The sequence below is a fragment of the Bufo gargarizans genome, chromosome 4, assembly GCF_014858855.1.
Source record: "Bufo gargarizans isolate SCDJY-AF-19 chromosome 4, ASM1485885v1, whole genome shotgun sequence".
In the NCBI taxonomy this organism is placed as follows: Eukaryota; Metazoa; Chordata; class Amphibia; order Anura; family Bufonidae; genus Bufo; species Bufo gargarizans.
In genome coordinates, this window is record NC_058083.1 from 107,273,448 (window position 1) to 107,290,893 (window position 17,446).

Consider the following 17,446-nt stretch of genomic DNA (forward strand, 5'->3'; position numbering starts at 1 on the left):
TGCATCTGGAGATGGGGCACTAATGGGGGTGCACCTAAAACAGAGGCATTAGGGTCGCCTGAGGCAGTGTAATAGTGGGGATCCTGCAGCAGGGGTAACTGGAGAAGAGGCAATATTAGTGGTGCATTTAGAGTGGGGGCATCTGGAGATGGGGCACTAATGGGGGTGCACCTAAGGCAGATGCATTAGGGTCGCCTGAGGCAGGGTAATAGTGGGGATCCTGGAGCAGAGGCATTAGGAGGGCAACTGGAAAAGATGCAATATTAGGGGTGCATTTAGAGTGGGGGCACTTATTAGGCCTCTTTCACACGGGCGAGATTTCCGCGCCGGTGGCAATGCGTGAGGTGAACGCATTGCACCTGCACTGAATCCGGACCCGTTCATTTCTATGGGGCTGTGCACATGAGCGGTGATTTTCACGCATCACTTGTGCGTTGCGTGAAAATCGCAGCATGCTCTATTTTGTGCTTTTTTTACACAAAGCAGGCCCCATAGAAGTGAATGGGGCTGCGTGAAAATCGCAAGCATCCGCAAGCAAGTGCGGATACGGTGCGATTTTCACACATGGTTGCTAGGAGATGATCGGAATGGGGACCCGATCATTATTATTTTCCCTTATAACATGGTTATAAGGGAAAATAATAGCATTCTTAATACAGAATGCTTAGTAAAATAGGGCTGGAGGGGTAAAAAAAAAATTAAAAATAATTTAACTCACCTTAATCCACTTGTTTGCGCAGCCCGGCTTCTCTTCTTTCTTCTTCTTTGCTGTGCAGGAGGAAATGACCTGTGGTGACGTCACTGCGCTCATCACATGGCCCGTCACATGATCCATCACCATGGTGATGGACCATGTGATGAGCGCAGTGATGTCATCAAAGGACCTTTACCCGGGTCCTGAAGAAAGAAAAGAAGCCGGGCGCAAACAAGTGGATTAAGGTGAATTAAATTATCATTATTTTTTTTTTAACCCCTCCAGCCCTATTGCACTATGCATTATGTATTAAGAATGCTATTATTTTCCCTTATAACCATACAATCTACACAACACCTAACCCAATAGGATGCGGGTGCGTCACGGGAAAATGCACGATTTTTCCACGCGAGTGCAAAACATTTTAATGCGTTTTGCATGCGCGTGAGAAAAATCTGAATGTTTGGTACCCAAACCCGAACTTCTTTACAGAAGTTCGGGTACCAAACATTCCGATTTTTCTTACGCGCGTGCAAAACGCATTAAAATGTTTTGCACTCTTGCCGAAAAAATCACACATTTTCCCGTGACGCACCCGCATCTTATCCGGCCTAAATCCATGACGCCTGTGTGAAAGAGGCCTTAAGGTGCACCTCAAGCAGAGGCATTGGGGGGACCTAGGGCAGAGTCCCCCTAATGCCACTCTGAACTCTCCAGAGAGCAGCACACATTCATAGATCTGTGTCTGCTATCAACAAATCGCCTTGTTCCCCCTTAGGCCCCTTTCACACGAGCATGATGGATCAGGTCCGGATGCGTTCAGGATGTGTTCAGGGAAACTCACACCATTTTGCAAGCAAGTTCAGTCAGTTTTATCTGCCGTTGTTCAGTTATTTCCGCGCGGGTGCAATTCGCTTTGATGCATTTTTCATGCACGTGATAAAAAACTGAAGGTTTACAAACAACATCTCCTAGCAACCATCAGTGAAAAACGCATTGCATCCGCACTTGCTTGCAGATGCAATGCGTTATTCACGCAGCCCTATTCATTTCTATGGAGCCAGGGCTGCGTGAAAAACACAGAATATAGAACATGCTGTGATTTTCGAGCAACGCAGAAGTGATGTGTGAAAAACAACACTCATGTACACAGACCCATTGAAATGAATGGGTCAGGATTCAGTGTGGGTGCTATGTGTTCACGTCATGCATTGCACCTGCGCAGAAAACTCACTTGTGTGACAGAGACCTTACAGTCTCCTACTGCTCACTACTGTCACACACCTGAGAAATCATTCCAGCACCACAGAGGAGTCCTTCTCTCCAGCAGCCAGTTTTCTGACAGCAGGGAGGGCAGGAGGATGCCCAGACATTTTCTCTCCTCCTTCACTGCCAGCAGCCGGGAAGTTTAGAAGATACTGCGGGGGGCCTCCTGTACAATTTACACCAGTAGGAGGCTGCATCACTGTGTGATACTGCCACCTAGTGGCTACAATAATTATCTCTCCTGAGAAAGGAGAAATAATTACTCCTCCATTTTATCTCCGGGCGCAGGAGACTGGGGGCCCACCGATGAATCCCCCGCCTTCCCGGTGGGCCAGTCTCAGCCTGCATGGATGACATCTGTGTGCTCTCAGTTGTTGTTTTTTGTGCTGACCCATAGAAATGAATGGGTTTGTGTGCAATCCACAATAAATGCAGATCGGACATATATGCAAAATATGGTTGTCTACATGAGGCATTAGTAAGAATTTGCACTTACAGATAAAGATTGTGTTCATTCTATGCAGGGTAGGCATGCTATACAAACACAGTTTACTGGGTTCCAATTTGAGTTCTCAGATTTTTTTTTACATTACTGACAGAGGCTGAAACTTTATAATGTCTTGATAATGAAGGATACTGGAAAAACTTGTTGGAACAGTTGCGAGAAATGGACGACAGATAACCTTATTATTTATAACTTATTATATAGGGTATAGGCTGGAAATACCTGAGCGCTGTGCTCTGCTATCTCTAGTGCCATACAGAATGAATGAAGTGTTCTCAGGATCAACTAAATTCCGCCATTTTGTATGGTTTTCTTTTTCACAGCACTTCCTAGCCGATAAAAATAATGTTACAGATGTACCAGATCTAAACTCGATAATACCGTAATACCGCGTCACAGTGTGATATCACATCTCAAAAACCATAAAAAAAGTCACCTGAAAGTTTCTTGCCACTGTTTACTTAAAGGGAACCCATCAACAGGATATTCCCCGATAAACAATGTCATTTCTAGCGTGTTCTCCCCGATGGTATGTTCTGGTTTTGTGTTTCAGATTTGCAGAGAAAATTAAACTTTATTCCCTGCCCTTTAGAGGCATTCCATCATAATAGAAGTCTATGGCCTTCATAATGGATCCGTCCGGTTTTCGTTATGCTGGAGTCCACTGCTGCTCAACGAAAATCCTAGTGTTTACAACAACAGTTCAGTGAACCCTACTGCATATGGGGCTCTAAAGCAGATGGACGGTCACACTGCACCCTTAATAATGAAGTTGCATCTGCGAAATAAATTTCAATTTGCACAGCAGTATCGGAATTGGACCTCCGCAAAGGGTGGCCTTCTCCAGTGAGTCACTTTTCTGCTTCATCTAACAGATGGACGTTGGTGAGAAACATCAGAGAACAAACACCCTGCAACCATTGCTGGAGGAGCACAAGCTGGTGGTGGCAGCGTGGTCTGGGAAATGTTTTTGTGGTATTCTCTGGGTGACACTCATCCATGTGGAAGATACTCTCAACCGCTTTGGGTATCCACCCTTGCAGATCACGTATACCCCTACATGCCGATTGTCTCCCCTAGGGCGGATGGGCTCTTCCAGCAAGACAATGCGACATGTCACAGGGCCAGAAACGTCTGGCATTGGTTGGAACAGCAAGACCAAGACTTCCAAGTACTACTCGGGCCCCTAATTCCTCTGACTTGAACCCAATTGAGCATTTGTGGGACCACCTCGATCGTCGTGATCACTGTATGTATCCCCCCCACCCCGCACCCTCCGGCAGCTGTGGGATGCAGTCAGCATGGTGATACCTATCACTCCCAGCTCATCTAACTGCTTTGTGTGCTGGATACAGCAGTCACTCTGGATATTACCTGGTGGTCATAAAAATGTGACTCCACCGTATAAAAAGACCAAGTCATTTTAATTTTATTTTTTTTGGGGGGGGGGGGGGGGGGGGGCAGTGGCCCAGCCACTTTCTCGCCTCCCAGGGACTGGAAGCGGCCATGTATGGAGCAGAGGCAGGACCACAGACAGACAAGTTTTCTTGGCATAGGGGTTGTTGGATCCAAGGCTGGACAACTATTTAACCCATTTCCGACCGCCGTACGCATATATACATCGATAGTCAGAACTTTAACCCCTTCAAGTGACAGCCAGTTTGGAACAAATGCCGGAGCCTCATTTTTCTAATCTGACAAGTGTCATTTTATGTGGTAATAACTTTGGAACGCTTTTACTTATCCAAGCCATTCTGAGATTGTTTTCTCGTGATACACCGTACTACATGTTAATGGTGAATTTAAGTTGATATGTTTTCCCTTATGCATAAAAAAATCCCAAATTTGCAGAAATTTAAGAAAAATTCACTATTTTCAAAATTAGAATTTCTTTGCTTTTAAGACAGATAGTGATACTTCATAAAATAGTAATCACTTTACATTCCCCATATGTCTTTTTTATGTTGGCACAATTTTGTAAATGTCATTTTATTTCAGTTATGGAGTCACTTTGTGGGGCTTACACAGTAGAAACCACCTATAAATTACCCCATTTTTGAAACTACATCCTTCAAGTTATTCAAAACTGATTTTACAAACTTTATTAACCCTTTAGGTGTTCCGCAAGAAGTAAAGCAAAATGGAGGGGACATTTAAAAAAAAAAAATTTGGGGCAGATTATCCATTTCATTCCAATTTTCCTGTAACCCAGCAAGGGTTAATGAGCCAAAATTACCTTAATATTTATTACCCTGATTCTGCAGTTTACAGAAACAACCCATATGTGGTCGTAAACTGCTTTATGGGCACACGGCAGGATGCAGAGGGAACGGAGCACCATATTGTTAACGGAGGGCAGATTTTGCTGGAATGGTTTTCTGGTGCCATGTCACATTTGAAGAGACCCTGAGGTACCCCTAGAAAGAAAACCCCAAAAAGTGACCCCATTTTGGAATCTAGTGGTGAAGTGAATGCTTTGACCCAACAAGCGTTTCCTAGAATTTAAAAACACATGGCTGTGAAAGTAAAAATTAACTTTTATTTCCAATATAAAGTTGCTTTAGCCCCAAATTTTCTCATTTTCACAAGGCGTAACAGGAGAAAATGCACCCCAAAATTTGTTATGCATTTTTTCCTGAATACGGCTACACCTCAATACGTGGTCATAAACCGCTGTTTGGGGCGCATGGCAGCATTCAGAAGGGTAAAAGCGGCTTGAGGATTTTCTAACATGTAATTTGCTGAAATTAGTTTAGGGGCCATAACATTTGTATTTTTTCACAAATGTAGCTGTTTGGGGCTTGTTTTTTGTGGGACAGGCTTTAATTTATATTGCTATTATTTTGGGGTACATATGTATTTTTGATCACTTTTTATACAATTTTTTGTGTAGGTGAAATGATCAAAAGTGGCAACTCTGTCAGTGTTTTTTTATTTTTTTATGGGGTTCCTCTTGTGGTAAATATTATATGATAAATTTATTCTGTGGGTTGATATGGTTATGGCGATACCAAATTTATGTACCAGTAGTTTTTTTTATGTTTTACTACTTTTTCAGCATTAAAATCACTTTTGTGTTTAAAATAAATGATATTTTGCATCGCATTTGGATTCCAAACTACTTCTCACGCTTTAGGGCCCCTAAAATACCAGGGCAGTATAAATACCCCACAAGTGACCCCATTTTGGAAAGAAGACACCCCAAAGTATTCCATGAGGGGCATGGCGGGTTCCTAGAATATATATTTTTTTTGGCACAAGTTAGTGGAAAATGATATATATATATATTTTTCTCTTACAAAGTCTCATATTCGCCTAACTTGTGACAAAAAATAAAATTTTACATGAACTCGCCATGCCCCTCATGGAATACCTTGGGGTGTCTTCTATCCAAAATGGGGTCACATGTGGGGTATTTATACTGCCCTAGAATTTTAGGGGCCCTAAAGCGTGAGAAGAAGTCCAATGAGTACTTTAAGGATTTCACAGGGCATTTTTACACATTTGGATTCCAAACTACTTCTCACGCTTTAGGCTAAGTTCACACGGGCAAAATTTCTGCGCGGGTGCAATGCGGGAGGTGAACGCATTGCACCCCCACTGAATCTGGACACATTCATTTCTATGGGGCTGTGCACATGAGCTGTGATTTTCACGCATCACTTATGCGTTGCGTGAAAATCACGCAACGCAGGCCCCATAGAACTGAACGGGGCTGAGTGAAAATCGCAAGCATCCGCAAGCAAGTGCGGATGCGGTGCGATTTTCACGCATGGTTGCTAGGTGACAGTCTATTCACTGTATTATTTTCCCTTATAACATGGTTATAAGGGAAAATAATAGCATTCTGAATACAGAATGCTTAGTAGGTGGTCAATTGAGGGTTAAAAAAATAAATAAATAATTAACTCGCCTTCTCCTCTTGATCGCGTAGTTCCCGGTCTCTTCTTTACTTCTTTAATGATGAGCTGTCGGCTAGGACCTGTGGTAACGTCAGATCACATGCTCCAATCACATGGTCCATTACCATGTGATCAGGAGGAGAAGGTGAGTTAATTTTTTTTAATTTTTTTAACCCTCAATTGACCACCTACTAAGCATTCTGTATTCAGAATGCTATTATTTTCCCTTATAACCATGTTATAAGGGAAAATAATAACATCTACACAACACCGAACCCAAACCTGAACTTCTGTAAAACACATTGCACCCGCGCGATAAAAACTGAACATCGGAACGCAATCGCAGTCAAAACACATCCGGACACGCCCGCGTGAACCCAGCCTTAGGGCCCCTAAAATGCAAGGGCAGTAGAAATACCCCACAAGTGACCCCATTTTGGAAAGAAGACACCCCAAGGTATTCCGTGAGAGGTATGGTGAGTTCATGTAAAAAATTTTTTTTTGTCACAAGTTAGTGGAATATGAGACTTTGTAAGAAAAAAAATATATAATTTTCCGCTAACTTGTGACAAAAAATAAAAACTTCCATGAACTCACTATGCCCATCAGCGAATACCTTAGGGTGTCTACGTTCCGAAATGGGGTCATTTGTGGGGTGTTTCTACTGTCTGGGCATTGTAGAACCTCAGGAAAGTCAAAGTGCGTACCGTATTTTTCGCCGTATAAGACGCACCGGCGTATAAGACGCACCTAGGTTTTTGGGGAGGAAAATAAGAAAAAAAATATTTTTAACCAAAAGGTGTGCTGTGTGTTTGGAACTAATGGTGGTCTGTGGATGGCACTATTACTGGGGATCTGTGGATGACGGACACTGTTATGGGGGGATCTGTGGATGACGGACACTGTTATGGGGGATCTGTGGATGACGGACACTGTTATGGGGGGATCTGTGGATGACGGACACTGTTATGGGGGGATCTGTGGATGACGGACACTGTTATGGGGGAACTGTGGATGACGGACACTGTTGTGGGGGGGATCTGTGGCTTGCACTGTTACAGGGGGATCTGTGGCTTGCACTGTTACAGGGGGATCTGTGGCTGGCACTGTTACAGGGGGGATCTGTGGATGGCACTGTTATACATGTGTCATCCACAGACCCTCCCAGCCCATAACTGTGCCATCCACAGATCCCCCACCGCTCCAGTATACTAATATAATATGTCTTATTCAATTAATAGTTATTAAATATGCCTCTTTATTCCTAATAGTACCTTAAATCCTAAGCGCTTCAGTACAATGCCGGCAGGCCGGGCGGCCGGCGCGGCACGTCACTCACTGACGTCACTTGCCTGCGCCGCCTGCTTCATTCATAAAGTAGGCGGCGCAGGCACGTGACATCAGGGAGTTACGCTGCCGCCCGCCCGGCCTGCATACTACTGAAGCGCTTAGGATTTAAGGTACTATTAGGCATAAAGGGGCATATTTAATAACCATTAATTGAATATGACATATTATATTAGTATACCGGAGCGGCGGGGCGGGGCTATAGTACAGTGACTGCACCACCCCACCGCTATTGCCGGCCCCAGCTCCTCCTCCCAGTCCCTCCCCAAGTCCCCGCTCGCTCGTACATCGCAGCTTGCGATGTAAAACTGACAGCATTCGCCGTATAAGACGCAGGGGCATTTTCCCCCCATTTTGGGGGGAGAAAAAGTGCGTCTTATACGGCGAAAAATACGGTAAATTAATTTTTTTGCACTATAGTCTGTACATAGTTTGCAAACGCTATAACTTTTACCCAAACCAATAAATATACACTTATTGCATTTTTTTTTTTTTTTATCAAAGACATGTAGAACAATAAATTTAGAGAAAAATTTATATAGAAATGTAGTTTTATTTGAAAAATGTTACAACAGAAAGTGAAAAATGTAATTGTTTTGCAAAAATTTGGGTCAATTTCGAAAGTTAAAATGTCAGCAGCAATGAAATACCACCAAATGAAAGCTCTATTAGTGAGAAGAAAAGAAGGTAAAATTAATTTGGGTGGTAAGTTGTAGGACCGAGCAATAAACCGTGAAAGTAGTGTAGTGCAGAATTGTAAAAAGTGGTCTGGTCATTAAGGGGGTTTAAGCTAGGGGAGCTGAGGTGGTTAATCTCTCAGACGCCATGGTCAATCGCATACATTTAACCCCTCAGAACCCATAGTCAAATGTGACCAGAGCATCTGTGAGGTCAAAAACCGGGAGTGTGCACTCCTGACCATGCACCTGTGGTAGGGCTCCATAGGAAAGCAATACAATTCTGATGCATTGAAGTCTATGAGAAAAGCAATCTAATGATTTTATTAAAGACACGGAGACGAGTATTGCATCAACTCTCTTTACTGATCTACCATAGCAACAAAGAAAAAAACTGGTATTACATAGAAAAAACCATGGTAACCAACTCCTCCAATCTATCCCAGTATATATAGTCTCAGCCCTCTGGGATCCTCCTCTTCCTTTGCTGCTACCATGGCAGATAAGTACCTATGTACCTTTCTCGGGTTTAAATACTTGTCCTTTTTAGAGATATATATATTGCCGTTTTCTGATTGCTATTAGTGTCAGTTTCTTTGGGCTGGTATTCCCACCCCTTTCTGTCCGGCCGTTTGTGGTTTCCACTTGGCTTATATTATTTTCCATCTGTTCGCCCCCTGGGTTGTCCCCCCTCTTCGTGTGCCTTTTTTCCCCCTTTGTGGAGGCACTTCCGTCCCCCCCTTTAGCCCTTTATCACCTTACTTTATCCTTTAGTCTGTTTCTCTACCTTGGAGTCTTTGCGCCATCCTTATTGATTTCGCCCGAGATCTCGCGATAGTCGGGATTTCAGGCGCCATCTTAGTCCTTTTTCCCCGCTGGTGGCTCTGGTATCGCGCGATTCCGCCCGAGATCTCGCCAGCCATAGGTGGGATTTCGGACGCCATCTTAGTCCTTTTCCCCGCTAGTGGCTCTGGTATCGCGCGATCTCGCGCGTTGCGGCGGCCTTCCCCGAGATTTCACGGGATCTCGCCGCCATTCTACACAGGCGTGTCCTCTCCTGCACTGACGTTCACTGTGCTCGGCGGTTTTTCCCCATTGCCGCTCTCCTGGCTCGTTTACCCTGATGTTTTCGCTGGTGAGTCATTTTTCCTCTTCACTTGCCCTCTCTGGCGCAATATCCAGGGCTCCCTCTCCTTACCTTATTTTTTCTCTCTCCTTTTCAGTTCAACACATTACTTTGTTCGGTGGTGTGGGGTGAATTACTCCTGCCATCCTCATCATGTCTGTTGGAAGCACTAATGTGGTCCCTGTTCAGGACAATCCTTCACCAATTATTAGGCCCCCCTTCCCTGGGCAGAGGAGTGGATATTCCACCGTCAGAGGCTCATGCCACTTTGCTGCATCAGTCTATTTCAAATGCCATCATATCTGCAATGGGTTCCGGGTCATCTGTGATTTCCCATTCCATCTCCCAGGCGCTCGGCGCACACCCAGGTGTCTCATACCAAGCACCGGGTTTAGGCCAATGTGCACTACCGCCCGCCTCCAGAACAAGCTTGACGGATGGCTTAGGTCCATCGATTGAACACGCGGACATGCCGCGTAAAAGAGCCTGCTCACGTCAGGCGGAAAAATCACGTGCGTGGAAGACGGCCAGGATGTTACCTGAGCCCTTATCTGATTCTGAGAGAGAGTCTATAGAGGAGGCACATGAGGAGTCGCTGGGCGGCTCAGGGGAAGAGTTCGCAGATCTGGCAGTTGAGCCTTCTGGGTCAGGCCAGATCCCCTTAGTCATGAGACCCACATCCACTCCTTTAGAGAGACAGCCAGATGACCTGTTGGTAGATACGTTGGGGGAGCCACTCTTTAACCCGAACTTCACCACCCCCGTTCCACGGAATGGCTTCCCGCCACACTCGTGGCCCAATACTTAGAGGCCAAGATACGCACTCCTCTCTCCAAAGAGTCGCGCAACAAATTACGCGCGGAGTGTCCACGCCCCATTATACCGCATAAGATTTGTAAGACGCCCTCAGTCGATCCGAAAATGGTTCAATTTTTAGCCAAAACAGGGTTCAATCCTAAGAAAGGATTAGATTCGGCTCTAAAGGCGGTACAAGATAAGCTGTTGGACATCACTGGCCCACTCGCAAAAATCTTTGATTTGGCGGAGGCCGCTAAAGCAGAGGGCAAGCAGGTTGATCCTGTAGAACTGGGCGGATGGATCCAACGGGCCATCTGCATTACGGGAAATGTTAACACCTCCCTGGCCATAGAAAGGCGCAAGGCGATCCTAATGAAGGTGGAGCCGAAATTGACCAACCTAGCACTGTCTGAGGCAGGCAAGGATGCCCAAGGCCTTTTGTTTGGTAAACCTTTCATCAAGGAACTGGGCAGATATGTGGGCGCCTTTACAGCGCTAGACAAAGCGCAGTCATCAATGAAGAGGGTTTTCAATAACCGTTTCTCCAATAGGGGCGGCAGTTCCAGTGGGCCGAATGTCCGGCCGTTCCTACTCCCATTCCCGTGGTACGGGAAGAGGCTCCTACACATGCAGTGTCCCAGGGGGTCAGTAGTGTATGCTGGGCTTTGTAGTGCAGATTGACCACTAACCTGGGATCCACTGTCGTCTTCAATTGGGGCAAATACTGGAACAGGCAGGTATTTAACAGTTCGTGACGCCAGTGTCAATTAAACGGTGACACGCCGTGTATGGTATTGTAAAAGAATGAAGCAAGCATAGGATAGCCAACAAAAACTGGAACTTTTACTGAATATCAGTGAATACAGCTGGTTCTTGGGAGTACAGTATGGCCGGTCTTAGCAAGGCATTATACAGAGTGTTGATTACAGGGGATGCAGTACAGGCGGCTTTTCACACTATTCCTGACTGGTCCTGCTACATGTCACTTTCTCTCCAAGGTCTAAGGCCCTTTATCTGGCGTACCCTTGAAGCTGTCCTTATCTAGTACCTCCTCTGTTATCTTGAGTACCTCTTGCTTTATCTGATCGGCCTCTGTGGTATTCTGTGTCTTCAGGCTGTTTAGCTATGCCCTTCTGTCTTCTATGCATATGGACTCAGGAGGAAACCCTCTCTGCACTGAGTCTGGAAACTTCTACACTTCCTGAACTAGGCCCTAGCCTATTTATACTGAACTGGGGGCTCCCTCTGCTGGCTGTGATAAGGATTGCCAGTAACCGGCCTGACTGGCTTAAAGGGAACTACACATTCAAATCTAGCAGTGTCGGGTAGCCTACCCGTATGCTGCACACATACAGATCGTCTCTGCAGGATCAAAGACACCAGCCCTCCTCCTTTCCTTCTCGGGGCGCTCCCGGACAATCCAGAGGCTTTAGGGGTGCTCCCAGCTCCAGGCGACAGTTAGTAAGTCCAGACCGGTTTTCTCCTCCTTTTTTGGTAGATTGTGTCGGGGGCAGACTCCAATATTTTTCCCATGTCTGGTCAGAGATCTCCTCCGACCCATGGATTCTAAATACCGTCAGGGGTTTTGTAATAGATCTAGTGGCTCACCCGGGGCTACTCCCTACCCCACCTCCGCCACATCCAACCTCTTCCCAACGTCAGCTTCACTCAGAACTGCTGGAACTCTTCCAGAAAGGGGCAATAGAACGCGCTCTGGTGCATACCGAGGGTGTCATCAGCACTATGTTTTTGGTGCAAAAGAAGGGTGGCCAGATGCGCCCAGTCATCAATTTGAAAGCCCTCAGTCCAATATCGTCATTTCAAAATGGAGGGCATCCACCTACTGAGAGATATGCTCATCCCAGGAGATTGGATGGTCAAGCTGGACCTCAGGGACGCTTACCTGACAGTCCCCGTAGCCCCAGGATCCAGAGACCTACTCCGTTTCCATTGGAACTGCCAGATCTGGCGTTTCACCTGCCTTCCATTTGGTCTCTCCTCCGCTCCTTGGTGTTTCACCAAGTTAATGAAGCCAGTGGTTGCATGGCTACGCAGCAGGGGGATCCGCATGATAATTTATTTGGACGATATTCTCATTATGGCACAGACCCCCCAGCTACTGTTACATCACCTACTTATGTCCATCAACCTTATCTCTAGCCTGGGCTTCATTATCAACCAGAAGAAGTCCTGCCTCAACCCCTCCACCTCGATAGAGTTTCTAGGTTTCAGGGTGGACTCTGTCTCCCAGACCCTCAACCTTCCCCTGGTCAAGGTCCACGCTATCCGCAAAGAGTTGCGGCATGCCTTACTGCATCCTCACCTGTCCCTACGCAGATGGCGTGGATTATCGGACTCCTAGCTGCGTCCATTCAGGCTATCTTCCCTGCCCCTCTTCACTATCTGGCTTTACAACGCCTGAAGATTTCCCACCTTCGGGCAGGGGCCTCCTATGCCGACACCATTGTTTTAGACAAAGAGACGAGAGACGAACTACAATGGTGGATACAGAACCTCATGGTATGGAATGGCAAGGCGATCTTTGGTCCTCAGCCAGACCTTATCATCGAATCAGATGCCAGTTTGCACAGCTGGGGCGCACACTGCAATGGAGTGTCCACGGGGGGACCTTGGTCCCCGGAGGAGACTCGCCTCCATATCAATGGCCTAGAATTGCTGGCAGGGTCATTTACAATACGCAGTTTCGCCAATGGCACGATCAAGTCTTGTATCAGATTGCGGATGGACAACGTATCCGTGGTCCGATACGTCAACGGCATGGGGGACCCGCTTTTCTGTCCTTACTTACCTAGCAAAGGATTTTTGGGAGTTTTGCCTAGCCAGAGGCATCATGGTAGTTGCGGAACATCTACCTGGCCTACACAATACCATAGCGGACTGGAACTCACGTTATACTTCAGATTCCAGCGACTGGAAGCTAGACAAACAGGTTTTCCTTGCCTTATCAGCTCACTGGGGTCCCCCCTCTATAGACTTGTTCGCGACCCGCCTGAACACCCAGCTGCCCAGGTTCTTCAGCTGGCGACCAGACCCTTTGGCGGAAGCGGTAGACGCATTTCTCCAGCATTGGGGAGGCGCTCTGATGTACGCGTTTCCCCCTTTCTCCCTCATCCCACGAGTACTCTTACAGGTTCAGCGTCAGTTGGCGGAACTGATCCTGATCATTCCCCTTTGGAAGTCACAGCCCTGGTTCCCTCAGTTGCTGGATCTGTTGGTCGATTATCCCCTCCTTCTCCCAGATCACCTGTCTCACCCCCTGCTTCAGACAGGTTTGTTACGTCTCCTCGCTTGCAGGGTCTCGGGAGTTCCTGGGACGTCTCGGGTTTTTCGGACACAACTACGTTCTTACTGGAGAGCGCATGGGCTCCCGGAACGAGACGGGCTTATAGATCCTCCTGGGACTCTTGGTCTCGCTGGTGCGACACACACGATTTGGATCCCTTTCAAGCTCCTGTAGGTTCGATCTTATCCTTTTTGTCTTCCTTGTACGACGAGGGTAAGGCCTATCGCACCATAAATGTTTCTAGGTCAGCGATCTCGTCCAGACATAGGGGTTTCGAGGGATATCCTGCGGGACAACATCCCCTTGTCCGGCGCTTGCTTAAAGAGGACCTTTCACTCGTATACAAACTAAAAACTAACTCTATCTGTGGGCAGAGCGGCGCCCAGGGGTCCCCCTGCACTTACTAGTATGCCTGGGCGCCGCTCCGTTCGCCCGGTATAGGCTCCGGTGTCTCAGCTCCGTCTGTTGTACTGGACTGATTTTTTGTAGGAGGCGTGTCCCTTGCTGCAGCACTGGCCAATCGCAGCACACAGCTCATAGCCAGTCTATGAGCTGTGTGCTGCGATTGGCCAGCACTGCAGCAAGGGACACGCCTCCTACAAAAAAATCAGTCCAGTACAACAGACGGAGCTGAGACACCGGAGCCTCTACCGGGCGAACGGAGCGGCGCCCAGGCATACTAGTAAGTGCAGGGGGACCCCTGGGCGCCGCTCTGCCCACAGATAGAGTTAGTTTTTAGATTGTATACGAGTGAAAGGTCCTCTTTAAGGGGTCTCGCCTTTCCTGGCCTCCCAGACCAGGTTTTTCCACCACAGCTACCTCTATGACAGTCTCAGGCACTCGCCTGGAGGATGTCATGAAATTAGCTGATTGGTCTAGGGTGTCTACCTTTCGAGAGTTCTATTTTAGGCCACCGTCTCATGCTTTTGCGTCTGTGGTCTCTCAGCTTTAAACTTGCAATAGGAGCCTCCGTGTCTTGTTATAAAATTTCATGATTTTCCTAGTTTATGACGTAAAGTCATGATTTTATTAAAGACACGGAGGCGAGTATTGACCCCCCTCTTTTTCCCTCCCACTATTAGATGTTTATGTGAGGGTTTTTACACACTTCTTTTGAAGTGTTGTTCAAGAACTAGTTGTTATCATTCATTGTGGAATACGGGAATTTGTTGTTATGGTCACACGTTATTTGGATTCTCTTTTTTGTTCACAGGTTGAGCGGTCGACACGACGGAGGAGTCGTACCCAAGGTTCCAGGGGATGTTTTCAGTAGGGTTGAGTTTGCCATCTTCCGTTGAAGATCTCTGCTGTCAAGAGTTCTACTAGTTTCCAGTTCCAGGTCGCAGTCGGCATTTTGGAGTTGTTCTTTGTTCCTGTGGTCTTCGCAAAGGAAGAGGAGGATCCCAGAGGGCTGAGACTATATATACTGGGATAGAGGGGAGGAGTTGGTTACCATGGTTTTTTCTATGTAATATCAGTTTTTTTCTTTGCTGCTATGGTAGATCAGTAAAGAGAGTTGATGCAATACTCATCTCCGTGTCTTTAATAAAATAATGACTTTACGTCATAAACTAGGAAAATCATGAAATTGCTTGCTATAGTTCCCTATGGGAGCTACTAAAATGTATTATACATATATATATATATATATATATATATATATATCTATGAAAAACAAATATATATTTAAATCACCCCCCTTTACCCAAAATGTAAATAAAAATAAACAATGTAAGAAATAAACATCATGGACATAGCCGTGTGCGATAACATCCATTGTATTAAAATATAAAAATATTTATCCCATATAGCAAAATGGTGAAACGAAAAAAAAAATGTCAAAATAACTAGGGCTGCAGCTAACGATTATTTGAATAATCGATTAGTTGCCGATTAATTTCTACGATTAATCGATTAATCGGGAAAAACGACAAAATTACAAAACAGAGAGGTTTATATGATCTTACTTGAAAAATTATGTTCAAAGGCCATATTAAAACAAATTGTGGACGACACTATTATGGGGGATCTGTGGACGACACTATTATGGGGGATCTGTGGACGACACTATTATGGGGGATCTGTGGACGACACTATTATGGGGGATCTGTGGACGACACTTATGGGGGATCTGTGGACGACACTATTATGGGGGATCTGTGGACGACACTATTATGGGGGATCTGTGGCCGACACTATTATGGGGGATCTGTGGACGACACTATTATGGGGGATCTGTGGACGGCGTAGTTATGGAGAGGGGGATCTGTGGACGGCGTAGTTATGGAGAGGGGTATCTGTGGACGGCGTAGTTATGGAGAGGGGGATATGTGCACTGTTATGGGCATAACAGTGCACAGATCCCTTTCCTCATAACAGTGCACAGATCCCCCCTCCCCATAGCAGTGCCATACACAGACCCCCCCTCCTCCCCATAGCAGTGCTATACACAGACCCCCCTCCCCATAGCAGTGCCATAGACAGATCCTCCCCCCTCCCCATAGCAGTGCTATACACAGACCCCCCTCCCCATAGCAGTGCCATAGACAGATCCTCCCCATAGCAGTGCCATAGACAGATCCCCCCTCCCCCTTCCCCCTAACAGCCCCGGCCCCGATGCTTGCATCTTTATTTTACCTTTTTACAATGACGCTCCCGCTCCTGTAACAGCCAGGCAGAGCGGACGGCGGCGTAACGTCACTCACGTGACGCACCTGCTCCGCCCACCTCATGAATGAAGGAGGCGGAGCAGGCGTGTCACGTGAGTGAGTGACGTTACGCCGCCGTCCGCTCTGCCTGGCTGTTACAGGAGCGTCATTGTAAAAAGGTAAAATAAAGATGCAGCGACCGCCCGCCCGCCCGAATAGCAACGAATCGGCGATTATTCGATAACTGGATTCGTCGACGACGAATCCAGTTATCGAATATAATCGATTACATCGATTAATCGTTGCAGCCCTAAAAATAACCTTCACCTCCCACAAAAAATGGAATAAAAAGTGATCAAAAAGTCAGACACCCCAAATCAATAAAAAAGTACAAATTTCCCCACAAAAAAATGAGCGCTCACAGAGCTCTGTACACATAAAAGTAAAATAAAGTTATGGGGTCAAAATAAAACGATATAAAGAAATTTTTTCCAAAGTAATTATTTTTTCAGTATTAAAACGCAAAAAAAACTATACATATGTGGTATCATTGTAATCCTATTGACCTGGAGAATGGAAGTAACAGTTTCACGGCTTAGGAAACACTGTAAAAAAACAAAACCCATAAAACTGTAGAGGAATTGTGTTTTTATTTTTATAATTCCTCCCCATTTGGATATATATATTTTTTTTACAGCTTCCCAGTACATTGTATGCAACCGTAAATGGTGCCATTAGAAAGTACAACTTGCCCAACATGGCTAGGTGAATGGAAAAATAAAAAAAGTTATGGCTTTGGGAAAGCTTGGCGTAAAAAGTGAAAATGAAAAATAAAATAAAAAATTAAGTATGGAAGATTGCCAGGTTATTGAAGGATTAACAATTATCCCCACTTTGTGTAATGCAGATGATTATCCCAGATGCAGCACTATGAGGTTTCCCCTTTTTGATAGTGGGTTGTCAAGAAAGTGCTGCCCCCAAATGGCAAACTGCGCATATTCTATATCTACAACCGCATATGAGCGCTGTAACACTTCACATGTCCACTGCTGCCTGCCCAGCAACATCCGCCAGTAACAAATATGGCTGCCGGATGACGTAGGAATCCTGCGTCCGCTCTCCTCAATGTACCGCACAACGTCAATCGTCTGTACCCACGTGGTACGCTCCATCAGGGAC

General features: G+C 46.0%; 1 protein-coding gene across 1 annotated transcript in view; it reads left to right on the forward strand.

Annotated features, from left to right (window-relative positions):
* The window catches only part of KLHL24 (kelch like family member 24), an 81,665-nt gene extending 66,686 nt beyond the window's left edge, over positions 1-14,979 (forward strand). The window contains exon 8 of the mRNA XM_044288554.1: positions 14,833-14,979. Within this exon, the coding sequence (XP_044144489.1) occupies positions 14,833-14,892 (60 nt within the window). The 3' untranslated portion in view covers positions 14,893-14,979. The remainder of the gene's footprint in view (positions 1-14,832) is intronic.
* The last annotated feature ends 2,467 nt before the right edge of the window (positions 14,980-17,446 follow it).